This window comes from Plectropomus leopardus, chromosome 17, assembly GCF_026936395.1.
Source record: "Plectropomus leopardus strain MGB_pleo_1.0 chromosome 17, ASM2693639v1, whole genome shotgun sequence".
Lineage (NCBI taxonomy): Eukaryota > Metazoa > Chordata > Actinopteri > Perciformes > Serranidae > Plectropomus > Plectropomus leopardus.
Window position 1 is genome coordinate 1,719,631 of NC_142192.1, and position 27,809 is coordinate 1,747,439.

At 40.9% G+C, this 27,809-nt stretch overlaps 2 protein-coding genes across 3 annotated transcripts; one reads left to right on the plus strand and one right to left on the minus strand.

Annotated features, from left to right (window-relative positions):
* Positions 1-1,139: 1,139 nt before the first annotated feature.
* Positions 1,140-13,245, plus strand: LOC121957432 (sodium-dependent neutral amino acid transporter B(0)AT3). Its single transcript, XM_042506004.2, has 13 exons — positions 1,140-1,192; positions 3,006-3,153; positions 3,393-3,533; positions 3,678-3,815; positions 4,188-4,369; positions 4,515-4,625; positions 4,710-4,822; positions 8,078-8,206; positions 8,303-8,459; positions 8,659-8,863; positions 11,580-11,739; positions 11,848-12,010; positions 12,594-13,245. The coding sequence occupies exons 2-13, from the start codon at positions 3,012-3,014 to the stop codon at positions 12,792-12,794; spliced, it is 1,842 nt and encodes a 613-aa protein (XP_042361938.2). The 5' UTR covers positions 1,140-1,192; positions 3,006-3,011; the 3' UTR covers positions 12,795-13,245.
* tert (telomerase reverse transcriptase) lies at positions 4,260-27,767 on the minus strand. 2 transcript variants are annotated; one of them, XM_088090002.1, is made up of 17 exons: positions 27,444-27,767; positions 23,767-25,069; positions 22,487-22,676; positions 22,176-22,329; positions 21,904-22,071; positions 20,491-20,652; positions 19,963-20,064; positions 19,796-19,881; positions 19,607-19,723; positions 19,440-19,511; positions 18,868-19,056; positions 17,447-17,573; positions 16,086-16,147; positions 14,886-15,010; positions 14,647-14,784; positions 13,363-13,527; positions 4,260-4,379 (listed from the first exon to the last, which is right to left on the minus strand). In XM_088090002.1, the coding sequence occupies exons 1-16, from the start codon at positions 27,750-27,752 to the stop codon at positions 13,424-13,426; spliced, it is 3,408 nt and encodes a 1,135-aa protein (XP_087946128.1). In that variant the 5' UTR covers positions 27,753-27,767; the 3' UTR covers positions 4,260-4,379; positions 13,363-13,423. The 2 variants fall into 2 exon arrangements, with proteins under 2 accessions (XP_087946128.1, XP_087946127.1); XM_088090001.1 differs by lacking the exon at positions 4,260-4,379 and adding an exon at positions 10,642-12,006.
* Positions 27,768-27,809: the final 42 nt, after the last annotated feature.

Genomic DNA, 27,809 nt, shown 5'->3' on the forward strand with positions numbered 1-27,809 from the left:
GGGTTGTGTTTTGTCAGTGCTATCTTGGAGCTGTTGTTGGGAACTTGGTCTTTACTCGCCCTGCAGTCTTCATGAGTCCAACATTTCTTCAGCATGCAAGGGGAGTAGCACTTTGATACAGACATTGAGGAACTCAGCCCATGCAATAGCGCAGTTGGTCTGCTCATCAGGCATTGCATATATTCTCTTGGAATTCCCTCTGCATCCAGCTGAATACAGAATGATGAGGTATTTTGAAAGCATGCACTTGTGTTCAGTACTTTACCACACACCTATGTGCACCTTGAAGTTACCTCCTGGATGTCTGCTTTGTTCTCCTCCCTGCCAAGCTCTGAAGACATACTGAATGACTTAGACTTCCATAAGCCGGTCCGTGGCAGAGAGCTGTCAAATGGCCAGTGCTCTCACTTTTAATTAATTTTCTCTCAGCTGAACAATTCTTGGTGAGACGATCAGTAAGAGGCTGCACCACAAACAGATGGGGTGATTTTTTCTTAAAAACTCACACACTGGTGGCCAAATTTACCGTACAAGGTGCCAGCTGCAACTCAGTAACCACTCACACGCACTCACACTGCGATTGCGCGGTACCTGGAGCAATTTGGGGTTCAGTATCTTGCCCAAGGGTACACTGGATACACTGATGTAGCCATTAGATGTAAAACCAGCTACAATAGCTGTACAAGAATAAAGCTCAAAATAAATAAAGTTTTAAAAGCAGACGAAATACTTTGACAAATAAACCAACCAAATCAAACAAAATATTCTTCAGAAATATTTTTTGGTACTGTATTTGTGTAGTCTCAAAACAAGAGGACAAGTATGCTACCAGCTGTGGGGTAACTTATATATGCAATACTCTAAACTTTCTAAACTTAAATTATTAAGTGCATCTATATAGATAATATAAAATAAAAATACAGTAACTGTTAAGTTTTGATTAAACAATCAAACCCATAGTAACTCCCCAGCAGTCTCTGACCCCCTGTTGCAGACTGAGGACATACAGTCAACAGCAAAGAGCTACAGTACAGCGAGACTGCCCTCTGTTGCTGTAGATATGTTATTACAACTACAGATTGACCCTGACCGAGACACCGTCCTTTCTGGACCTGAAACGATAACCAATAAATTATTAAGCTTAGTTGTTTCAGCACTGGTTCAGCAACGAGGACATTCACAGACTCAGCGTGTGAGTAAAGTCAGTGACCAACGACTTTATATAAATGATGTTGTTATATTGTTTTATGCGGTACAAAGATGCAAAAACTTTTGAAGTTGGTCCTACAGAGAAAACAGAGAAAAAGGGTGCTTTTGCTCAACTTCAACATTCATCTACCAGATGCACTGTGCCACACCAGACCAACAGAGTGCCCCAAGGATGACGTTTTTCTGTAGGCTAAAGAAGTTAGTTTTGCCCTGGTTCCTTTGTCAAAAAGCCTATGGGAATTTTTAAGCTGATTTTGGATTATTGCAGAAAATAAGCTATGTCACAAAGGAATGTTTATAGTAATATGACATGCGTCTGTTTCCATTATTGCTGTGCCTCTTTCCCCCTCTCCTTCCCTCTCTCTTTCTCTTTCCTTTTTGCCATGAATGTATTTCATTTGTTATTTATAACATCTATTGCACGTCTGTCCGTTCTGGAAGAGGGATCAAAGTCTGACTTTGAGTCAGACTTTGAGAGGGAGAGAGGCAGGTCTGTTTCCTGATTTGACTCTACACTCTTTGTGTCCGTGGAAGCAGCATGGGTGGCGGGCAATCCGAAAATGCAGAACTACAATCTGTAGTTCGAGCAACAGCTACACCAGCCCAGGAGAGCCAGCAAGACTCTTTTGGATGACATGTTTTGCATCAGTTTGCTTTACTCAGCAGAGTTTTGCCAGGGGAGGAGGGATTTCTTGGCACTGGTTAGATGGAGGGATGTTTACCACAGTTTATCTACACATATTTCCTACTTTGTCTTGATACAAAGCTGTGTGAAAACTGGTGAAGTATCCCTTTAATGCTACGTCAGTTGCTGTCAGCATCAAAATTATGAGCTGCAGGCCACAGCTCTAGGCAGTTGCTGGTAGTTCTGTGAAGAGAGAGGTATGAGGTGTTGGGGATGGTGGGGATAGTTGCACAGAGTAACAGTTTTGGGAATTAAGCAAAGGCAGGAGATGACTGGCTTTGGGGAGAGAGCCAGCCTAAGCTGTAGACAACTCCTCCATCTGACCCTTGGAAAGATCACTTCTAAATCACAAAAATGGTTTGTGAGCTAATGTTCAATGTTTGAATGATTCAATAAACATACTGCTTTGTCATGATATAACTGTTGCCAGCAACCGAATAAAAACACACCAGTCACAGCCAGAGGCATTACATGTCAATGATTGTCAAAGTTTAAGGTCACTGTGCCTTCACCAAAATGCCATTTTGGCCATGTCTTTAAGAAATATCATAAAATGTCAAAGGTCAACTTTATTATGACCTCATGATGTTATTTATAATGCTGTTATTATTATCCATTGCCCTAACTCTGTTAGGAACTGTACTCACTATATCGAGATCTTCTGTGCTACAGGGTTGAAGATGTTCAAAGCATCCATGTTTTAGAATTTGTAGCTTCTTTGCAGCAACATCCATGATTAAAGCATCGTCAACTGTCATGACTACTAAAGAGTCTGAACAGACAGGGATGTAAGCTGCAGCTTGACTGGTTGGCAGGGGCATACGATGCAAGACGATGATTCAAGGTTATTAAATGCATCACAGTATGCCTTAGGTCAGTGTAACACCAGGTTATCCATTAATCTGAGTCTTAGCACACTCTCATTTTAAACACGCTGGCAGGTTTAACCATTAAAACATAATGCCTGATGTTCTCAGTCCCCTTAAAAACCAATACAATCTATAACTCTCAAAGCTGCACCTGATTGGACATTAAAGGACTGCCCACTAAAGATTAGAAGAGCTGGATCCTTGCACCAGAACTGGAATTGTGATAAGCCATTTTTTTCCAGGTGACAATGAGCCAAACAAAAGACTCTGGGGTGGAGGAGACACCTAAATGGGACAACAAGGTTCAGTACCTGTTAACATGTATTGGCTTTGCAGTGGGAGTTGGAAATGTCTGGCGTTTTCCCTACCTTTGCCAAATCTATGGAGGAGGTAAGATGCTCTTATATTAAACTATCATAACATTTTTACTAGCCTGACTCCTCCAGTTTTAGGACACCTGGAAAACTGAAGTAAATTCCAGTCATCATCCTAGTGTCTAAATATTATAACTGTAATAACTGTATTTCAGTAGCTTGAGATCTTTTAGTATTGCAGAGCACTTTTTTCATAGCCTGAAGTCTGAAGTCTGGTTTGATGACTAAGCTAAATGTTAAACTTCATGTCTTCAGGTGCATTCCTCATCCCCTATCTGATAGCGCTGGTGTTTGAGGGCCTCCCTCTGCTCTACCTGGAGCTGGCTATAGGACAGAGACTCCGCATGGGCAGCGTCGGTGTCTGGTACACCATCTCACCACTATTGGGTGGAGTTGGTGGGTGACCTAGAGTTATTAGTAACATTTCTAAAGATTTTTTTAATTTGTCATATTCTTTATTATTTCATTTTCTGAAAACTTTTTTGAGGCATTGAAAATGTTTGGTTTTTTGTCATTTGTTTTTATTTATCCTGTGTGTAGGAATTGCCTCAATGTTGGTGTCATTGCTGGTGAGCATTTTCTACAATACCCTCCTGGCTTGGGTGCTCTGGTACCTCTTTAACTCTTTCCAAAACCCCCTGCCATGGAGCCAGTGTCCACTCAATGATGACCTCACAGGTATCAAGAAAACTCATCGGTCATTCTATCTGCACCGGATACATGTATTGTCAAAAACTGTAACGGTAACTTAAAAAGTGTTGCTTAATAGCAGCTTAAAAGTATAGGATACATTCTAATGTATCAAATTTGGTTTGAGAAATTAGAATTATTTTGGTAAGGACTTTAAACTATCAAGGCTCTATGGGGAGTTTCAGGTCAGACTCCAATTTTTTTCTCCACTTTTTATATTTAACTATACAGAAACACATCTCTTGTGTAATACAGAATATATTTTATTACTGATCTCTGAAATTATGAACTTGAAGATTAGGCCATTGTGGAATTTTATTGATCTCACATGCTCATTATTCACTGTCTGGATTCATAAAGGCTATAATGCAGAATGTGAAAAGAGCACTTCAGCGAACTACTTCTGGTACCGTGAGACCCTGAATGTCACAACTGACATTGAGACAAGCGGCTCCCTGCATTGGTGGTTGGTCATCTGTCTGGCCAGTGCTTGGTGTATCGTCTACATCTGCTTCATTAAAGGCATCGAGTCCATGGGAAAGGTCCGTTTACCTGGTAAAAAGGATAAAATGTCCTATTTCAGAATCAGCCACTACACCAGACACACTTTACTGCTGACAATTAGAGTAAGATGTAGAAATAAAGAAAGGGTTAATGAAGGCTGTATTGTCTGCTTGCATATTTCAGGCTGTGTATGTGACAGCCACATTTCCTTATCTGGTGCTGACTATTTTCCTGATCCGAGCCCTCACTCTGCCTGGAGCTACTGATGGACTTGTGTACCTCTTCACTCCTGATGTAAGTTTAACCACTTGTTGCTAGAACAGGTGATAAGAGATTTTGTTCAGGAAACCTGATGTCTTGCGTTTATGCTTGCTGCAGTGGGAGATACTGAAGAACCCACAGGTGTGGCTGGATGCTGCCACGCAGATCTTCTTCTCTCTCTCGGTAGCCTTTGGAGGTCTGATAGCTTTCTCCAGCTATAATCCAGAGAGGTAACATTCTAATTTGTCCTTCCTGACCACCAGAGGCAGTGGTGTAGCATTGACTGTCATTGAGTATTCTTATCTACAAACTCATGGTTGACCTTAGATGACCCAGGAAAACTTCCTGTTTTATCCCCAAGATAATTCCTTTTTCATCTTCTTGCTTAAGCAGGTTACCTGTTGTGGTAGCATTAAGCTAAGTTATTGATGCTTATTCAGAGTTCATCACTTGTAGCCTTATGATCACTCTGGTCGTAGTTACAGATTATTTGACTTCCAAAAGCAAACAAGCTATCGCTCTCCGGGCAGGGATAGCTTCTTTTCAAATTGGTGGACACTCCTATCCTCACTTCTCACTGGCATGATAAAAACGAATTCACCTGTAAACATCAGTCGGTAAGCTCACACATCAAGATGCTAGTAGGAGTTATCTGGTATTACATATAATGGTACTGATTTCATGGTCAGCAGAGGGCTTGTGACAAGACCAAGCCTGCTTGGTGTTGTCTAATATTCACAACATACTTTGTCAGTGTAGAAAGTGTCTTTGCTCCGCTCTCATTGTAGCGATATAAATATAAATACAGCATGTTTTCTCTCTGTTAGCTAATATTGACAACATACTGTGCCAGTAAAGAGCTTGTTCCTGATCCTCTCTCACTGTAGCACATAACAAGCAGAGTGTTCTTGTTCAAGCTCATGAAGTGGACCGCTAACAAAAGAGTGAGTTCAGTGTTAGCTGATGTTGACAGTTACTGTGTTAGTGAAGAGAATGTCACTGCCCTCTAACTACATGTACTCTTTCTCCTCTTGATTTCACAGTCAGTGTGTGCTCTCGCTCTACTGACTTTAGTGGTCTGCAGCATTTGATGCAGCAGAGTTTCTCTGGCACTGTTTCTTAGGTTAACTCATGTAGTTGTAGTAACAGTATGGCTCTTCAACTCAAAAACAGTCATGACCTTTGTCCCTGTTGTCTTGGCCTTGAGCATCTGAGGGAGGGCCTCTCTGAAGACCCATGCCTGAATTGCAGCTTCATGCTTCATGCAGTAAAGGCTGCTAGACTGGCCGAGGTCAAACTCCTGATGGGTAGTGATGACCTCCTCATATTGGGGCAGTTGACTCTAGCCTAGTCTACCCATCCTAAATGTCGATGACTAGGTCTGACAGGCTGTCCTAGATGGATCTGCTAACCACTGATATGGTCCAGCTCAAGTTTCCTCTTTTGTCCTTCCATTTTGGTGCTGGTACAGAGGTTGCTGGTGTACCCAATGCACCCATGGCTGAAATGATTCTACAGGAGGATGGTGTCTGAGTGGCAGCTTTAGGCACTTTCTTTGATGATTATGGCGAGGAGGAGCCCTTCCATACCTTTAGGCTTCACTTCCATTCCTCAGCTCAAACTTCTTCAGACAGGGCAGATGACAGGGATCTGTCATTGGCATGGCACTAGCTTATTTGCAGCTGGATGCAAAGCAGTCTTGAACCACCTATACTATTTCTCCCTCTGATAAAAATCTGAGGGGGCTGAATGCACACTAGAGGGGGACTAAGGCTCTCTCCGCTCTTATGTCTCTTGGCTGACCTGTGGCAGCCATGCAGGATGCAGCAAAAGTTGGCCTTGACTGCATACCAGTCATGTACTCCCTTATAAGTTCCCCTGACAAGAATCTGAGGCCAGATACCAGGTACACTTGGCCCCAGTATTAGGGCACAGATGACCTACTATCTAGGGCTTATGACACAGCGAGAGGCATGGGCCATATTGACAACTTCCTCTCTCACCTAATGCATGCCCTCTTAGCTTCCCTTTAGTAGGCTGCAGTAAATGCTTCAGCTATCAGCCTTAGTAATTGTTCACTGCAGGCCCCTGTTCCATTGTGAAGGGAACTTGGGAGTCTATTCTGGTTCAGGCTCATTGTGAGGTTTGGCTTGTGCAAACCTGTCAAGTCTTCCAACCATTTAAAATGCTTTCACACTGTTTGTCACATGCATCCATTCACACTCAAATGCATACCTTGGTGGCCAAGATTGATATGGTCAGTCCCTGTTAACCAGCCTATGGGGAATGTATCTAACAGAAAAATTGAACCACTTTCTATCCTTTCACAAGCCTTAATCAGGTGTAAGAACTGCTTCATACAGAGGTGGTGCAAAGCAACTGAAGTCTCTTTGGCAGGGTGGAGATGGACCTTGAAGATGTTGATCCAATGGTCCCACTGGTTTTCCTCAACAGAGAAGACCAGCCCTCTGGGTTAGGATGCTAGGATGATAAATACATGTCCATGGGGGTAAGGATTGGGGGTCTTAGGCAGAGTCTTCATTTAAGGCAGAAGCTCTCCCTGAGCCTCTTAGTGCTGGCCTGGTGTAACTGTGTACAGTGTACCTTCTTCCCAACTTCAACTGGTAGAAAAGGCTGTTATCCAGGTGGTTGGAATCTTAAGTGATTTTCCTGGCCCTTTTTTTGCAGCACCTGGTCTAAACATCCTTTCGGCAAGGTAGAGCGGTGCCTATAGCGGGCTTTACAGTCCTGTTCAGCCTGCAGGCACCAGTAGTCCAGGACTCTCTGGATGGTGCAGGAGAAGACATTTCTTTTTTTTTGAAAGAATACACAGAATTTCCTCAGGCATCATTGAGCAGTCTCCGCCTTCTTCACCACTGAGCTAGCCAGTATGGAGCAAGGCCCTCATGATGTGGTCATCAAGGTAGCCTACTTGACACTACCGACCCTCTCTGCTGACATTTAGGAGTAGGTTATTGTCCTGACACTAGCGGGTCAGGTCTTCCATTTCTTTCAGGTGAGCTTTTTTATTGGGCTTAGTGAAACTAGATATTGCTGATCAAATATGAACCAAGATTATGTTACTAAATTGACTATTTCTTGTCTTAAATGTTTTCAGAAACATGTTTAACTGTTTTTCAAGAAAATTTGTTACCAACCGGCCGCCATATTGTTTCCTGTGTCAAAGCTTCCAAGTTCACATTAGGTCACCCATGAGTGGGAGCATTTATGGATTCCGTGTGGCTTAGTACATTCTTGTAGCTGTAGGTTTAATGCCTCTTGAGCAAAAGTGAATGCCACAGCTTTTTCTCTCTGGTCATGTAGCCCCAATTTCAAAAGTAATTGCATCTTTCTATGACGTAGACTGCCTGGTTTAATGAAAAGAATGTCTTTCCAGCAGTTAATACTTATTAAACTCCCTCAGTAAAATTGCAATGGTTTGTGTAATGACTTACAGAGCCATTTTTCTCCTGTGTGTCCATTAGAAATAACTGTGAGAGAGATGCTGTTCTAGTAGGAATAATAAATAGTGCCACATCTCTCTACGGCTCCATTCCCATCTTCTCCATTCTGGGATTTAAAGCAAACAACGCCTTCAACTCCTGTATGAAGGAGTACGTATGCACAGATATTCTATGAAATTCTACAGCTTCTATTCTTTTTCTTAATGAAACCAGTGAGGCTAATGTTCTTTCGTATCCTATCCGTAGAAACATCTTGGTTCTGACCAACGAATTTGAGATTGCAGACCAGATCATCACAGTGGAGAACTATGATGACTGGATTAAGCATCTAAATAGTTCATTTCCGGGTCAGATGGCCAATGTGAACCTGACTCACTGTAACCTGCAAACATTCCTCGACCAGGTATTGTAATTTTAAAAACACATCCAATCTTGTATTCTTTTTGCCAGATAATCATTATTCTAATTTCCCTCTTCAACCAAATCCTGGTTGTTTTTTTGTACATTCCTCTTTTCCCCCCTGTAGCAAAGTACATCATTTGCTGGTCAAACATGTACATTTTCTGATTACTTTCTGGCCTCTTTTTCATGTTCCTCCCCAGAGTGCATCAGGTACCGGCCTGGCTTTTATTGTGTTCAGCGAAGCAGTGATCGAGATGCCAGGCTCTCAGATATGGGCTATACTGTTCTTTATCATGCTCTTCAGCTTGGGCCTCACATCCATGTTTGGCAACATAGAGGGAGTCCTCAATCCTGTAAGGGAACTCAAACTGGTGCCCAAGTGGATCCCAAATGAGCTCGTAACAGGTACCTGCAAACCAGCTAAAGCTGTTCTGAATTTAAAGATGTACATGTGATGTAGAAAACTTGTGGTCAGTCTTGAGTCTTGATTGATGAATAACAAACTTGATGACCCCCAGTTGTCCTTACTTGAATATACATTTATTACAATCTGAGAGAAGAGTATGCACGGACACAGATGTACCAAAAACTTCAAGTAACATTGCCTCCTTGAAGGCGTAAAAAGTGTTGCATAACCCTTGATCCAGAATAATTGTTATCTATGAGGTCCTCATCATAGCTTAACCTCCAGACACCCAGAGCTTCCTAGCATATCCCATGCCAAGTGTGGAGGAATCGGAGGCCTCTGAAAATGTTAAACTATCTTATCATTCATTCCTTCATGCCAAACATTTTTCTACTAGTTCACCCCTTTTTTTGATCCTGAGATCAGCATTATCCTAATGCACCAATGAGCTCTGTCTCCCCTGCAGCCTAACAGGAGGCTGCTTCAAGAAAAGACACTTAGTCTACTGAGTGAGTGAGAGTGTCAAGGGCATTAACACTGAGACAAAACATCGTGCTTCAATCTTGCTTCATTTGTGAATGAGTAAAAGACTCACTTTGACTAACTACACTCCTTAGACAAAAGAAGAAGGTAAAAACCTCTAAAAAAATTGCCAGAGAAAAAAACAAAATACACTAAGTAATTAAATAAGTTCAAATCATTTAAATTCCATTTAAAATGTTAAATGTACTGATTCAACTTGAAGACATCCACCAACAAAATAAGCAATTAAGCCTTAATCATTCATTTACTCACTTCTGAGGTAAAATACAATAATAATACAAATACGCTTAAATTAAGAAAATCTAGAAGCAAAAACTTTCTGAAGTAGATTTCGCAACCTAACTCTTTGTCTTGATACAAATGGTTTTGTTACAATTATTATTACACTCATCTTTACACAACAGATAACTTAAATACAGTAACTCAGACCATGTTAAGGCAGGGATACTCAACTTGCTTTGCTTGAGGGCCACTTTTATAAAATAACATGAGCCAAAGGCCAGTTGCAGCAGCCCCATATATGTCCCTAGGATTTGAGGTCATTTCTAGGATTGAAGGATGTTTCTAGGATTTTAGCAGGTTTCTGGGATTTTAGGACGTTTTAGGATCTTAGGATATTTGTACTGTTTAAGCAGGTCTCAAGGATTTTAGGACATATCTTAGATTTTAGGATGTTTCTATGATTTTAGCACCTTATCGGCCTAGCCTGGACCTCTGTTGGGTGGTGCTAGGGATCCTCCTTGCACTTAAAAAAAAAAAAAAAAAAAGCTCTATTTGGATGTTGTTTTATGCACTCTGGCATCTTACGTACACTAAAAGTACAAAAACAATTCTCAGTGTGAATCACTTTATTTTTTTTGTGAATTAGAAAATGGTTGGGGGGCCAACCAGCACCATACTGGGGGCCCCATTTGGGCCATAAGTTGAGTATCACTGCATTAAGGAAATATGAGGTGTGCCTTTGAACAACAACTATTGTTTATCTTATGACTGAGTACTTTTCAAAACATCTAAAATGTATAACACCATGCACAAAGTGGTCACTGTATGATCAAAGAAATGCATTTGATGATTTTATAGGCACCTCAATCAAATTAATAAAATGAAACAATAAAATGAATTTAAATAAATTAAAGCTAAAACTAAATAAATGTAACAAGTATAAGGCAGCTGTGACTCAGGTTGATACATAAACAAATTTCTTTGCATGTCAAAGTACCCTTGGACAAGATACTGAATCTCAGATTCATTTTAATAGCTGAGTGCATGTAAATGTTTAAACTTTTGGCACAGTGTGTGATGACATGTAGTGTAAAAATGTTTTGCGATATCAGAAGATTAGCAAGGTGCTATGACAGTTCATCCATTTACCATCTTTACAAAAATGAAAATATACATTTTCAAGAACACAAACTGTTTCAGTGGTACTTATTGTAACCTTCTCTCTGGATATTGTCCTACCTTCTGTGAAGGAAAAAAAGATGCAAACAAGCTGGCATATGTTTTCAACCAAAGTGAACAATGATTACAATTGATCAGGTCAAAGCTGGCCAGATATCACACTAACACACCAACATTAAATTATGTTACATCAAATAAAATAGCTTGAAACAATCTTTCTATCAAGAAACTCAAACTATAAACCATCGTAAATAAAATAAATCACAGCAGTCAAGCACACAAAGCATATCTACCTTTAAAAGTCCAGTTTTAGTCAGACTGACACAATAATTTAACTTTTCTGCCATCATGTAAACCTACTGAATGATTTTAAAGGTGGTAGCTGAGGCAATTTGGTAGCGATTGTACTGGTAGTGGATTACACTCTTGCAGAAGGTGGTGCCTTTCGTCCCCTGTGTACCTGATGCACGTTCTTTCATCACTTTTTGGATAAGCTAGCAAAACTGTAACCTAAATCATTGTTTATTAACTTATCTTTGCCATAACCTAAAGATTAAACCTACAGAAGAAATTGTGGCTGTAAATTCAACTGTAAACTGTAAATTCAGAGATTTTTTTATTGATTTTTTTTTGTGTGAAGGACTCTGGGACCTCTGAAAAGATCAAATCATAATATCATATCAGAAATACTTCATGTCAAATAGATACATTTTATAACATGTTTTCCCTTTTGAATTCCCTCTCTGAAAAACTTGTCTCTTGCTTCCTTAGCGGCCATCTGCTTAGTATCCTTCTTGATTGCTCTCATCTTCACCCTGGGCTCGGGGAACTACTGGGTGGAGGTCTTTAACAGCTATGTGGGCTCTGTACCTCTGCTCATCGTTGCACTCTTCGAGATTATTGGAGTCATTTATGTCCGTGGAATGAAAACGTAACTTTTTCTCTTCTTCTTTGATACTCTTACATTCTTTGGTTGACTAATGACAATTTAGATCCCTGTGTGTTAAACATTTTCTATGGTCCCTGTTTTCTGTGACAGTTTCAGTGAAGACATTTATTTCATGACCGGGAAGAGGCCCAACATCTTCTGGAAGGCGTGCTGGATGGTCATCAGTCCTTTAATGCTCCTGGCGGTGCTTGTTTCCTATGTGGTTGTCCAGGCACAGAACCACCCTTCTTATCCTGCATGGAACCCAGCCTATGTAAGCAAGTCAAGGGAACTGGTATGAAGACGTTAAGAACTTATGGCGTCAAGTCTTAAATAAATTCTATTAGAATACAGAGAACAGGACCGTGATGTTAGCCGGAGTGAGCACCCCAAAGCATTGTAGGACATTGTGACTGTGTACCATACCAGCTGGTGGTGGTACTGCACCAAAACAATGTTAGCCCATTGACAATAAACTTCAAAGAAGAGGATGCGGTTGAGTTTATCCAGTTTGACAACACACAGGGATAGTGTATGTTTGCTGCATTATCAAAACAGATCGCTAATGGACTGCAAGTTTTTTTTGTTTTTTTTTTCCAGTTTTACAATGAAATACGCTTAGTTGCTTTTTGCAGAGTTAGATAAGAAGATCGATGCACTCCCATGTCTACAGCTACATATGAAGCTAGCACCAGCAAGATTTTTTGTCAGAAGATAAATAAATATGCCTACCAGAACCTTTAAAGTTAGCCATTTAGCATGTTTTATCTTAATTGTTTAACCCATACAGATTTATAAATAAAATAATTTTACAATATTCTAAATGTTACATTTTACACTTTTGTCTTTTCCTCAAGGAAAAATTTCCAGAAACTGAAACAAAGCCCTATCCAGACTGGGTGTTTGCCATAATCATCCTCCTCTGTGTTTTGCCCGTGATTTCCATCCCTCTGGTGGCTCTCTACAAACTGATCTGCCGTGGCATCAAGAAGTCCTCTGCTCGTGCTGACCTAAATCCATACTGCAATGATGGTTTCGAGGTTGAAACACTGGAATAGTTTAATCAGTCAGGCTCAGCTAGAACAGACTTTGCTACTGATGTTTACACTTATCTGCATTTAATAGGAGCTGAAAACTGTTTTATTTACATATTTAACAGTGAAATTCTTTCATTTGTACATTGTTGGATAGTGCTAATGAACATGATGTAAATAACTATCAGTCTAACACATCATACTGTAACTCGCAGCCATATCACAACACTTCATTGCAGAGATCTAAAGCTCATCCAAATGATCTTCCAGATGACGTCATGTCTTCTTTGTGGAAAACTACCACAAAGTATAAATCAAAGTCCAGACAGACTAACAGCTGTGGGATGGGGTGGGCCCTCTAACAGTAGCTGGATGATTTTAAGTTATCTATTTTTATTGATCTGGTGGATGTTGGCTTATAGGGTGTGTTTATGACTGAGCTTTATCACTTAAATGTTTTATAACAGATAAATAAGCACTGTGTCTCTCTCATTTAAACCCTCTTCTGAACACTGTTTTGAGGAAGAAAAAAATATGGATAAACTCGCAACAAGAACATTTTAGTAAAGCAGGACTAAGTTCTTTTCTCTACCTTTGAGCTGCTGAGGGTTTCATGGTTGTGCTGGGTGCTGTGATTGGGGCTGGCTAGTAGTCTACATCTGGATGTCCAAGAAGTCCACTGGGGTCCTCGGGGTAGTAGCCTGTCGGACTCTAGCCAGTCTCAAATCTCCCAGACGCCACTCCAGACTGCGCTTCCCTGTCACAAGAGTGGGAGCAGAGGACAATAAGTGTTCAGAAAATTCATCCACTGATGTGGCAATAATGTGACTAAATGTGAGATTGTTTGGTACCTAGTTTTTTGGGTTGAGTGCACCTCTAACAAAGTCCACATTTTAAGAGACTGGTCTTCCGGGAAAGTTGTGATGATGTTTTAATTTAGTTCATTTATAGCGAGTCTTTTCATAAGGCACATAAATTCCCAGCTCTACAGGAACAAGCTTACTGATGCTGGTGTGAGATTGGACAGTACAGTGTAGTTTTGGTGCTCATTTTGGCATAAAAATTCCACTTGCTGCTCAGCTTCTCTTACTGCAGCACATGCACACACAGACCTCTCACAGACCTTACAGCTTTCCAGCTGCTTCACATTTTTACATGAAGTGCAGATCAATACTTGAATCAAAATAATATTCTTAGTGATTAAAGAGTAACTACACCTCCCACTTCTGGCTTTAGTGCCTCCTAACTTTCAGATGTTTTTTTCCAACTTTACAAACTATAAAGTGTCACAACCACTGTCAAAGAGTCGGAGGCAAACTGGACTCTGTTTCGCTCTCTCTTTGCATGGGTTAAACTGTGACCCTACGTGATGGTGAAGTTGTGAAGCACACAGTCTCTCTGTCACCCAAGCTCTGGGGTGCAAGGTGTCAGCATCGTGTCTATCAGACCAACAACCCCCCCACCAATCAGTTCATCATTGAGTCCAAATGGACATTTCTTCCAAAGTTGAAGAGATATCCTCAAGGCGTTCTTGATGTATCACGTTCATGAGAATGAGACGTACAGAAAACATAATGCCTTTGCCTACAGCCACAGCTATCCCCAGCACAGAGGCATAACAATAATAATAATACATTAAACACTGATGACATTAATTATTAGTTTGAGCCCTGAGTTACTGTTACTGTGTTGTGTGCAGGTTGTGTAGCACAATGTATTTAATCTTTTCTATGAAATGTTACATAAACCTTATCATTACAGTAGCTGGAGAAATATGTTTTGACAATATTGCTTGTCATCCTGTGCTACCATAGGATACTTCCTGTGTAGTATTGTTGTGCATGTGTGTGTGTTTCCTGAAGGTAGGTCCACATACGTTTGTGCAGGTGCTGGAGCAGATCCTTGTAAAGAGGACGGTATCGTGACAGCACCAACAGGAAGGACAGACAGAAAAGCAGCTCCACTGCTTCATACTGCACAATGCCAGTCTGGGCCTTACTGCCTAATGTGAGTCCTGGGTAAATGGGAAGAGATTCAAAAAAAGAAAGAAAATGGATTTTGAACTTGATATTGCTTGAAATATTTGTTTCCATATGTATGATGGGGAAATGTTGCCTTTGTTGCTGAGCCTGATGAGTTGATTGCCATATTCAGCCATATCCAGGATCATCTGCAGGAAGTACATGGGGTTCTTAGCAACCGTCTGACCAAAGGGCAAACTCTGGACACACACATGGAACCTAAAAAACAGAGAGAGAGAGAGAGAGAGGGAGAGAAAAACAGGAGACAAACGAGACGACAAAGACAAAGCCTGCCCATTCACATATTTACACTGAGATAAAAGGCAGGACAATGCCTGCTCAGCTCAGTGCAGTTATTGATTAATAACCCTTGCTGTTCTCACATAAGCAGTTTTACATTCACTTACCTATTTATTAAGTCAAGGCCCGTGAGTTCATTTGAGAGGGAAATGAGTAGTGTCTGAAGAAACTAAACTGTATTTCAATACTTCAGGTAGGTAATGGAAAATTACTCACATTGCCCACTGAATTTATTTAATCTGAATAAAAGACAGCAGAATAGCATGTGATGACAGTAAAAGATTACAGTACAGATTTAAGATTGCACTTCAGGTCTGGGAAAAAAGAGTCAAAAGCAAGGTCACTAGACAGGTTTCCATTAAGCCTCATTTTGCGCAAACTGAAATTGCAAATACAAAATATGCCTAATGGAAAGACATCAATTTCTAAAAAATACCATTTATCGCAAAAAAAGTTTTTACCCTGGCATGAGGTGGATATTTCAGGCGATTCGAAAAAGCCATTTTCACAAAACTGCAATGGAAACTTTTTTGGCTTTTATAGGTCACATGATGCTAAAAAGGCTCACTCTGGCATGATGAAACAGGTGCTACAAAAGGTGTTACTGCATAGCATAACTTTTCAAAAGTTCATCCTGAATATTACAATTCCTTAATGAAATCACGGACCATCACCTTCCAGAAATCCCTCATATGTGGTCTATGTGGTCGCTCCCACGTATAAGGGGCTTGCTCTTCCATTATCATTCCATAACGAGCCTACGTGGCCTTGGATTGGAAATAATGACAGCTAGAGCTATGACTGCAATAGAAATAAAGCTGCTTATGTTTCAAACATCCCTCACCATGCTTCTTTGAATGTTATCACCAGAGGAAAAGTCACATAACACCACTGAATGGAAAAGCTGTCATCTCGCAATTGTTTTGGATTGACATTTCAAATATCACTTAAGTTTTGCACAAATCTGTAATGGAAAACCGTGTACTGTCTTTACCTGTGTGCATGAAGCAGCACTAACTTGTAGATGTTCTTGTAGACTGCCTCAAGAGAATTGGTCTGCAAAGTTAAAAGAAACCATTATCTTATGATTAGCACAGATGCAAAGGGCCAAAAGGAAATTAAATGTAAAATAAATTATGTTTGGGACTCATGATCTCTACCAAATAAATGCAGGAACATTTATCAAAGGTAAAGTTGAGGCAAACTGTCTTTAAATTTAGTAGGGCTGCCCCTTGAAAGTCAGAGATTTGAATCATCAGTTTGAGACCCTCAGATGACTGAGACTCCTTCAAGTGTACAGTGTGAACCAAATTTTAAACTGATCAGGTTCAGTGGTAGAGAGCAGAGACCTTCTACTTAGAAGTGGTGAATTCAAATCTCATAGCAACTTAATATGATACAGTCTCTGACTTTTGTTTGAAATTCAGTGTCTTGCACATTTATGACCCGCTGTTAGCAGAGTTAGCTTTTTTCCTATATTAACTGAATGCTGTTGTCACACTGCACAAATGGTGGAGCCTGTTCAAACTTTAAGATTTTGCATGAAAAACTAAAGTAATCATCGAATATTATTATTGAACAGCCAGATCTGATCCATTAACATAATTCTGAGTTGGGTACAGCCCTAAAAATTAGCATAGCCAATATTAAATAGTTATTTTCTGTTTCCTAAACCATTTCACTGTAGGTCCTGTGCATATCAGGTTGCCCCACACATTTATTTATACGTGGCAGCCCCTCATATTTTTGGAGCTGGACTGTTCATGAGAAGCACTGTTGAAATTTCTGTATATACACAATTCAGTTACAGATTGCACCACACTCTTGGAGCATGCACTCGTGTACTCTCTTCTGCTTGCATGTGTGTTGCGTTACAGCTCCGTTGCGGTTTTGCTCCGTGATCCCTCTGCAGCAGCTGCTTCTCTACACTGATCTGATCTGATCAGCTCTGCACAGATTGACCGAACAATTACCCATCCTTTGACTCATAAACTACTGCAGAGGAAAAAAAGAAGTCACAGAGGGCTCAGTTTGTGCCGCGTACATGGACCAGCAAAAACCTCCAAATTTAGAAGGGTGACCCCCACCCCCAACTTTCACCTGTTATTTACCACTTTGTTGCTGTTTCGGGGTAACTTGTGGCTGGTCACCTTGGATATTTGTTGACTTATTTGTTATTTCTATAAGCTGATTTAAACATGAAGTGGGGTCAAGAGCATTATTGAACAGAGTGGAAGACCTAAACATTTATAAAGGACCGGCTACAAGATCTTCAATTAAAGGCTAAAAAGAAGCCCAATGGTGCCTGCAATTTTAATAAAAAAATAAAAATGCAGGCACCATTATTTCTCTAACCTTCAGGTCCAAGAACAAGGCATGGCACTTGAGTCTTAGGATAGCCATCAGTTTCCTCCTCATTTGCTGTCCAGCTGAGTGGAATGAGCCCAGAGTAAGGCTGTAGCGCAATGACAGTCCTGCATAGCTGTTAGAGATGCAAAGTAATAAAAAGCAGCATTGGTTAAAAAATGCAAACATTAAAGTTGAAAAAACACAACAGAACTTTCCATGCAAAAATACTGTAAATGGAGATGTGGTTATAATTTTTACAGCACTTTGTGCAAGAATATTCATCATCTATGCTAGACTGTGTCCCCTAAAACCTTTATGAGTACGTACAAAGTACAGGAGAGAGCAGCAGGTTTTTACTTGGCTTTCAAGAAACCATGAAGACAAAAACTCAGACAGACAAAAGACAAAAAGCACGCTTGAGGCAGTATTTCTACAGAATAATAACTAGGGCTGTTCAATCACATTTTTTTGCCCCCGATCTGAGTCATTAAATGTTGAGTATCTGCCAATACCGAGTCCCAATCTGATCTGATTTTCCTACATAATTTCGCTGCACAGTGTACACTTTAAGCAGGCTCCTGTTAAGTTATTAAAATCATTCCAATGTATAGCCTATGCTTTACAATATAAATAAATGAAAAGCTCTGCAATACATTAGCCTATTATTATAATAATGATTATTATTCACTCATTATTCATTTCTTTAAAAAAATAGGATGATAAACCCTCTCCTTAGTCTTTTTGGCCTCGTCTATGTCTCAAGGGAATGTCTCTGTCTCTATAAGAGAGTATTCTCCAGTGTTTGTTGCTTCGGTGCAGCTTGTGTCTCAGTAAACTGAATGGGCTGTATTCTGTTGAGTGTTTATTTTTGTCATCATCACACCTTTTGGGGGGATTATGCATCATTAATACATAAACCATGTTGACTTTTTGCTCCCACAGCTTTAATTGTTCTGGCAGTGATGAGTGGTGAGTGAGGTTGTAGTAAGCTCTGTACTGCTCTCCTTTCCTCTCTCCTCCAAGCAGGGTGGAGAAACACCATGCGCTATAGCTGAAGGCAAAATGCAAGACTTTCACGCTGAGCTGGAATGAATTGATGTGCATAACTTCGGTAAATAACATAAATAAACAGTTTCATACTGCATTTTCGTTTATGGTGTGTAGGGCACAGCCACTGATCTTACACAGACACTGGAGCTCAACAGAGGTGAGATAGAGAGAGCTGAGTGGAAAAGAGTGGACGAATGGTGCGCTTTGTATTGTTCTGCATTAAATTAAAACACCTGTGTGACAGCTGACATAAAACAAAGGATTGGATTGCTTTATAAGCTAAATATAGCTAATCTCAATCAGTTTACAATTTCTTGATTGGTGCAATGTTTGTGATCGAGCCATCACTAATAATTGCAGCTGACAGGATGCTTCACCTGGAATAGTCTTTGTAAATGTCCAGTGAGTGTGTGTCCAGCAGCAGTCCACACCAGGGGAAGAGGCAGTGAGGGGGCAGTACACGAATGCCAGGACAAGAGCCCACACTTCCAGGCACCTGAAAGTTGACCACCACCTTCTGTGGGTTGACCACCAGACCATACTGTGGTACCCCTGCCAGCAAGATCCTACACACAAAGAACAAGTGTTAGTATCAACTGCTGCATGAAAATTTCAGCATTGTGTTAAAATCTTTTAAGTCTAAAGTCTTTTTCCATTAAAAAAAAACACTATGGAGCCTTTATAGATCTGCTGACAAATAGACATCACCATGTGGATCTCGGTGTATAACAAAGCTCATAAAATCAGGTTTTATCATATGCCATATATAGATTTGCTGAAACGAACAGGATAACAAAGTTCACTACAATTCTTTAACACTGGGAACTAAAACAGTTATGTTTCATGTGTATGTTATTGTTTCCCATCAATGATACTGTTTACAGATCAGATTTGGACTAATGGTCACTTGAAAAGCAATGTGTGCGAAAATACTTGGTGTGTGTCATACTTGAGAAAGGTTAGTGCTTCATGTAAGTCTGGGGTGATCAGAAGGAAGTCATCCACCAGTCTCATCAAACATCTACAGGACACAGAATGAGGGAAATAAAACGTACAGTACAAAGAGAGCGCCCCCTGCTGCTGCACATGTGTTATTACATCTACAGTCTGCTGTACCTTTTCTTTTCAGGTATGTCTTTGAACAGGACATTCTCCATGTGACCGTAGCAGAGACAGCAGAGCAGACTGGACACAACTGAGCCCTGAGGAATCCCTCGACACTGACGATATGTTCTGAAAAACATAGAGCTAGAATCAGATTGTGACAAAGCAAAGCAAAATAAGTGTGTGTGTTGTAATGCTTACTTCTTCCCAAACTGAACAACGCTGCCGGTTAACATTTGGGTGAAGAACTGCAGCGCCTCTCTGCCATAAAGATCAGCACCAAAACTCTAAAAGACAGAAAAGAAACGTTCAGGTAGGAAGTATCAAACATCTTTATGTAAAGAAACATGTGAGGATGTCTCTCTCACCTGCTCTACCAGTATGGCATGATGAACTTTCCCTCTTTTTTGCAGGGATGTCACAAACCCTTTCATGTTGGTGGATCCCATGTTGTCCTCCAGGAAATCAGCCTGTATTAAAGAAGTATTCCACTGCTGTAAAGATGGCGTTTTAATAAAACTTGTCTGGCTATGTAATAGAAACACAAACACTTTTGAAATTAAAGCTACAGTACATGACCAGAGAAACAGAGAAAAAGGACTGTGCTTTTGCTCAGGAGGTAGAAAACCTACAACGACCAGAATGCACTGCACCACAACAGCCCAAATAACACTCCGCTGGTGGATGACAGCTGGCTGGTAACAAATGATCTCGTTATCTAGGCACTGGTTAGATGCAGGGATGTTTACCACACTTCATTTATTCATCTCATGGTTTTGATACAAAGCTGGTGGAGAACCAGCAAAATATCCCTTAATCAAACATGAGAAACTCTGAAATTGGGTCCAATATTGTTACAATCAAACTGTGTATAGTACGTGTGTGTATGATGGTACCTGTCGAACAAAGGATTTTTTCAGGCCCTCATGGGAATCAGCCCAGATCTTGGCATAGTGGCGGATGGTAAAGAATTTGTCCTGGACCGGTAACAGAGCCTGGCCAATGACCTCAATGAGTCTGTCATGAGGCAGACTCTCATAGGCTCCACTCACATCCACCTTAAGCACACAGAGAGAAATCATGACCCTTCTGTTCTTGAGATATGATGTTGAGTAATAGACAGAAAAGTGTTTTTGCAGAACATTACAATATCACAGTTGACCTTATTGCTGTGCCTCTCTCCCCCTCTCCTCCCCTCTCTCTTTCTCTTTCCTTTTGCCATGATTATATTTCATTTGTTATTTATGACATCTATTGCATGTCTGTCCGTCCTGGAAGAGGGATCCCTCATCATCCTCTGCCACTCTTCCTGAGGTTTCTTCCTTTATTTTCCCCGTTACAGGGGTACTTTTTCAGGAGTTTTTCCTTGGGTGATGTGAGGGTCTAAGGGCAGAGAGATGTCGTACACTGTAAGGACCTCTGAGGCAAACCATGTTTTGCGATAATGGGCTCTATAAATAAAATTGACTTGACTTGACTTTACTTGACTTTCACGTCTTGGATATAAAATGCCAACATTATTATGTCCTATAAGACATACGAGTGAAATTTGAGTGCATGAATTCTTGAGTTACGTTTTATGAGGTCACCGTGACATTGACCTTTGACCATCATCTCATAGGATTCTACTCAGCTCATGCTTGTATCGAAGTGTATCATTTTAGGAAACTCCCTCAAGGCCATCTTCAGATATTGCCTTCACGAAAATGAGGGGGATGCAAGATCAGTGACCCTGACATTAGAGCATCAAATTCTAAACTGCTGATTGTTGAGTTCACGTCAATGTTTGTGTCAAATTTGAAGAAATTCCCTCAAGGTGTTCATGAGATGTTGCTTTCACAAGAATGAGACAGATTCAAGGTCACTGTGACCGTGAGCTTTGACCACCAAAATCAGATCAGTTCATCCTTGAGTCCACTCGAAAGTTTGTGCCAAATTTGAAAAATTCCTTCATGGTGTTTTTGAGATATTGCGTTCACAGGAATGAGATAGACAAGGTCACCTCGACCTTCACCTTTGACCTGTTAACACCAGAATCTAATTACTTCATCCTTGAGTCAAAGTAGATGTTCATGCTACACTTGAACTTGGGGTGTTCTTGTGATATTGCTGTCACAAGAATGGGTGGACAGATGAATAGATGAATAGATGGATGGACAGATGCACAGACAACCTTAAAACATAATGCCTTCAGCCTCAGCCATCACCAGCACGGAAGCACAGAAAATATATGAAAATGACTGCATAAAAGATCCACTACTATTTTGTCATTTTCTGTAAAATTAACATACTGGCAGAGAAAAAACAACCTTGACAAAGTAGAGGGGTTGTGGCTTGTCCTTCTGGGCTGGAGCTAAAGAGCACAACACCTTGTGGATATCCGTCATCCCCCACACAGTGGAGCCCAGGAGGGATGGAGAGGAGCGCACACAGGCCTGCAGCATGTCCAGCAAGTCCCGTACTCGCCCTCGGTAGAGCTGAAGGAGAAAGGACATGTACTAAAAATGTTCACACGCTCACTGCATGTAAAAATACACAATTCATGGATTCTTAAGGGAGAACTTTAATAGTGCATAAAAACCCTGGTTTTGGGATCTGCTCCGATGACTCGTGTGATTGGCCTCATGCCATCAGTCTTGGGAATGAAGCGAAGGCGGGAGATGACAGTGTTTTTGGGGAGGGATGCCACCTGAGCTGGAGTCAATTCCTCCATCTGACCCTTGGAGAGGTGACCCCTAAATAAAAAAAAAATGATTTGTGAGCTTGTGTCCCACGACTGCATGAGTGTGAACCTTTGTGGGTGAATGTGTGTGTGTATGTATGTATGTGTGTATGTATGTGTGTATGTGTGTGTGTGTGTGTGAGTGTGTGAGTGTGTGTGTGTGTGTTCACCTGAAGGCCAAGTCCTGCAGTTTCACCCACACTTCTTGTCTGTAGAACCTCAATGCATTCTTCTGGCCCACACCCTCAGTGACATAAAAACAGGCTCGAACCAGGCCCACGACATAACCGTCCAGAAGCCAAGCCAGGAACTGACCAAGGATCTGTGTCCGGTACGAGAGCTCACTGGGTGGGAACCTGCCTGCAGATGAGAGCGGTTTTCTTAAGTCTGCATTCACGCCAAATAAGGTGTTTAAGTGAAAACTCATGTCCTCCATATCATTTGAATGTGGGCAGTGCGTCTATTGGCAAAACCACAAGGGATACTGGAAAGAAAGAAAAGCACAGCAGCCTACAGCAAAAAAGATGAGACAGAATCAGTTTTGGGACAAGTTCAACCCAGCATCACATTACTGGTGCCAATCACATAGCCGACGATCAGACCAGAAGATGGCCGCATTCCACAGAAACAAGTAATACACTCAGTATGTTGACACAATGTCAGAAAAAGTCGAAATATTGTGTTAGTCTGACTAAAACTAGACTTTTAAAACACATGTAAACATGTTAGTCTGACTGATATTGTACTAAGTCAACTTTCTCAAAGTTGGACTAATACACTTAGATAAATGCGATTGGGAGTTGATTTACTCTCTCATGTTTAAGCATCAACCAGACCTGAACTGGCCTAGGTGTCCTGCACACGCTACATAGTCCCTGCACAGGGCTTTGACCTGGGAGTTGAGCAGCATAAATTCATAAAAGAGGAAGCTGGGAAAAAAAAGAAGCGGGGAAGAAAAAAACAAAAACAAGAAGAAGGTACCAAGTAAAATGTAGAGTATGTACTAAATGTACATGTTGTCACTGTTTGCTGCTTGCTTACTTGTTTGGTATGTGGTGTAATAGGTCAACCGAAGAAGGTCAAAATGCAACTAACTGAAAGGAGGCATATCTCTACCTGGTGTGGAGTAGTCGGACATACTTCTGTCAATTAATGGATTCTGCTTGTATACTGGGACAAGGACAGTAGTCCTATTAAATGGCCTAATTGAGCTTTAACCGTAGCTTCATTTATCTGTGCATGTACAAGTACCGAGATGTGGAGATTGACTTTCTATAGTTTGTCTTTACCCTCCACCCCCACATATGGGCCACTGAGGTGACACTGACACAGATAAATGGCGCACAAGGTGACAACACCTGATTTGGTGTGAATGCAGCCGAAGTCAGCCAAAATACATCAGTATTGTACATGCAGTAGCTGAAAAAAGTTCACCAGCTGATAATCTTACCTGTTTTACTGATCTTCAGCCAATCACAGTCATTCACTTTCATCTTCCACATGAGTTCAGCCAGTGACAGCCTCTCAAACTTGCTGCTGCGCAAGAAGTCCCTGACTCTGAAAAAGAAATGAAGCCGGTTGTGGTCGGAGCCCCACAGCTCCTCGGGGATCACAGCGGAGAGGCATTCCCTGACGAACAAGTAGACCCGGTAAGGTGCACAGTGCCGCGGCAACAGGGAGCTTAATTCTCCTTGTTCTGCATCTCTATGTTCTCCGGCCGGGCACATCCTCTGCAGTATTCTACTGTAGGGACACCTCCTGTGCTGACGCAACAGCCGGCCGAACAGAGGGACCATGTTAAAGAAGCGCTGCGGGAGTTTCTTTGGCTTCCTCTCCAGCCCGTTCAGATACGCCAGTCCCTCGAAGAAGACTGTTCGTACCAAGTCTTGCCCTTGAAGCCTTCTGCATCCATCAGCAGTCTTCTTCTTCCTGTTGAGAAGGAAGCCACGCATGCCTCTTCCTCCATACAGGAATCCCAGCGTGCGGATATAACACTGCGAGGGAGGCAAAGGGGGGAAAATACCTGATCTCCAGCTGGGCCCTCCCTCCGAGGGAAGTGTGGTTGTTGTGGTTTCAACAGGCTGTTTGGAACCAGCAGCATGATTCTCCAAAGGCTTCATAGACAATGTTGGTTCCGCAGACATGGGCGGCCCTTCCTCTACAGATTCATAGCAAACCTGTTGGATTTCTTGAGTGGGTTCTTGCTGTCCAACCCGTCTCCTCTTTTCAGAGCAAGTCATATTTTCATCATCAGTTTCTCTCTTTCTTTTCCCCTTCTTTAGTCTCACCTCCTTTCTGTTCCTCTTCTTGCTGATAGGAGGATTCTCGACCTTCTGTCTCCTTTTCATGCCAACTGCAGCTCGTTTCCTACCAGCCTCAGCACCGTTCTGTGTCCTGGACCACGACTGGAGAGAGAACCCAGTGGAGGCAGTGGTCATGGACACCCTGTCATAGACAGGAGCGCCACACACCTGGAAAACGCATGACGGAGGGACAGCCACAAACACAGAGCAGCTCTCCAGCAGGTACCGTGTGATATCTGTGCCGAGGCGTACTGTGACTTTCTTCCACAGGTCGCTGCCATGGATGTAGGCAGCGCTTTGAGTTATGTCTCCTTGGAATTTGAAATGGTCAGCATTCCTCTCCTCCTGAGCCAGGGACAGGAAATTGTAGCCGTGTGCCAAGATGTTCCTTTTTCTCTTTCTTTTCAGACTGTTGAGAACAAAGGCCAGCAGTTCAGGCAGAGTGCAGATCTGTGGAAAACGGTACATACATCAGAGTCAACATTGTTCAGTCAACATAAGAAGTGTCTGTCAGCTGAGTTTTATGATTACATCCTCATGTGTTCTTTTCCTTTTTTAATCAAATAATAAAACAAAACATCGAGTTTAGTCTAATATACACCTGACAGCTGAGTAGTCTGGATATCTATTATCTATTATGACTCAAGACTTACATTTAATATTACGTCTGTAAATTTGGCATATAATACTAAGCTGTGGCACTGTTAGGCCTGGGCGTCAAAGGCTAGGTTATATATATATATATATATATATATATATATATATATATATATATATATATATATATATATATATATATATATATATATATAAGAACAGACCTGATTTTTTTTTTTTCAAGTCTCTGAGCTAATATTCTGTCAGTCTGTTTTTACTTGTACTTTAGCTGATTGGTTTATGGATTCACATTTATTTTTGAAGATGTAAAACACAAATAAAACAGAAAAGGATAAAAACAAAAGAAAAAACAATAATTGAGATAGCTGATAGCCTATACAACAAAGTCAATGAATAGATTCTAATAAACAACAAAAATGAAATCTTACATGTCCAACCAGTAGCAGGAGGAAGTACAAACGTATTTATTTTTACCCCCTCTCAGCTACTTATCAGTAAATGTATTTTGTAACATTCCATCTTTGTTAACATATATAACACAGTAAAAAGATTTTCTCAACTCTGCTTGATATTCTTTTAATGGTAGCATATGCTAAGTATGCTATAGTCAATACTGATTGCTTCCAACTATTATTTAAAATTGGTCTGACTTGCAATGAGCAATGAGAATCTAATCAAGACACTACCAAAAAAAAGTTACAATAAACTTACCTGATAATAAGCAAAAAATATGAATATATACATTTTTTCTGAAACATAACTTTAAAATGGTATCATTTATATGTGATTATAATAATTATATATATAGTTTTCTGGACTATTTTCCCAAGAGTTTTGAGAATTTTCCTCTTTTTTAATAACGAAGTTTCAAGTCATTCTCTTGTCAACTTTTACAAATTTCTTGCAATTTACGGGACATTTCTTGCCAAGTTGCTCACTGCCTTTTTCTTAATGTTTTCAAAAGAAATCAGACCAATTTGCTCAGGTCTCAAGGGTTAAATAGCTCACGAAAGGCATCCCAACACAGCACAAGAAAACTGATGTCCATCCAGGTTTCAAAGGGTTCATATTTCTGTCATTGCAATTCATAATTAATCTGGAAAGTTCAAAAAATGTTTTAAGGGTAAATAAGGTGCCTGCCTTTTGTTGAAAGCAGCTTTGATTGCTTGCTGGCTGCACTTAACACTTGTTTTGCCCTTTGTTAAGCTCTTTATGTTGGTTAGTCATAGTTTTGTTTGGCTTGTACTAATTTATGATTAAACCAGCTGGGTTATTTGTTTTATTCTTGATTATTAGTTGTTTGTTGTTGTACACGAGTGTAGATTGCGCCATTGTTTTGCTGTGAAGACTGCTGCGCCACACGTGAGGTGAGGAGGTTCCAGCACCCCTGGGTGCTCCTCAGTGTAGTCTGCTTCTCTGCAAGTGGCCTCGACGTACTGTTACTTAGTTAAGCCTAGGTTGGACTGCATTTTTCCTCAATTTATGGTTTTAGATGTTGTATCAGGCCTTTGTTTGGATAAATTTTAATAAACTAATACTTCTATTAGTTCCATTAGTATTTCTTTGTATCTGTATTTCTTTCTTTGTTTGTCTATTAACTTTATCTCCCAAACAGCTGCAGTTCCAACACATTTATTTATTTTCATCAATAAAATAAAATATTTTGTTTATTTTGCTATCACGTCTCTGTCCTTGTTTCAGTTATGAGTTTGTTTGCCCTTAATACTAACTTTCAACATAACTTTGGGTTAGTATGAAATATTTCCTGGGGTTTAATTCCCAATGTGAGTTTTTACGTTGTCCTTCCAATTACTACAAAAACTGCTAAAATGCATCATGCAGCAGCAAGAGAGGTGTGTCTGAGGGGCATGCTGCAACATAGGTAAACAATGGTTTTGTTGGTGCCTTGTGATCAGCCCTTAAGCAGGGGGGGCTAGGGGGATCCATAAGTCCAGGCTAAGCCCCCAATGTGCTTAAATTCTTGAAATGCCCATGACACAAAGTGGTATTATCCACGCCACAGCTATTGACTAATATATTGACTGCTCTATTATAATCAATTTCATTTTATAAGCTGACACAATTTGAGTTTTTCACATTTTGGTTTAATGTTGACCTGCAAGTAAAATATCCTTCCTACATCATGTTAACGTGTCAGCTCGAATAAACTGACATGTAGGACAGTTTTGACTTGAAATGACTGTACCTGGGTACAGCTCGGCACCTGCTGCAGCTCCTTGTCAAAGCAGACGAACACCCCCCGGACGAAGGCTTTGAATCGGTGTGTGTCGGACTGCTCGGTGAGCTCTGCTCGGTGTCCCTCTCTGAACACGATGCTGTCCGCGAACTCCTCCAGCGTCTGCACGTGCTGATACAGACACCGGAGAATGTCCAGCGTCTGGGACATGTCAGCCGTGGACATACTGACGGCATGGACCCGCTGTGTTATTACACAGGACATGGAAGTCACAGTGTAGCGGTGGTTACCAAGCATGCACAGCGCTACGTGTGTCATTTAAGGGCCCGCGTCATCCTCAGCCAATGAGAAATCAGTTTACTGAACAAGTCCAAT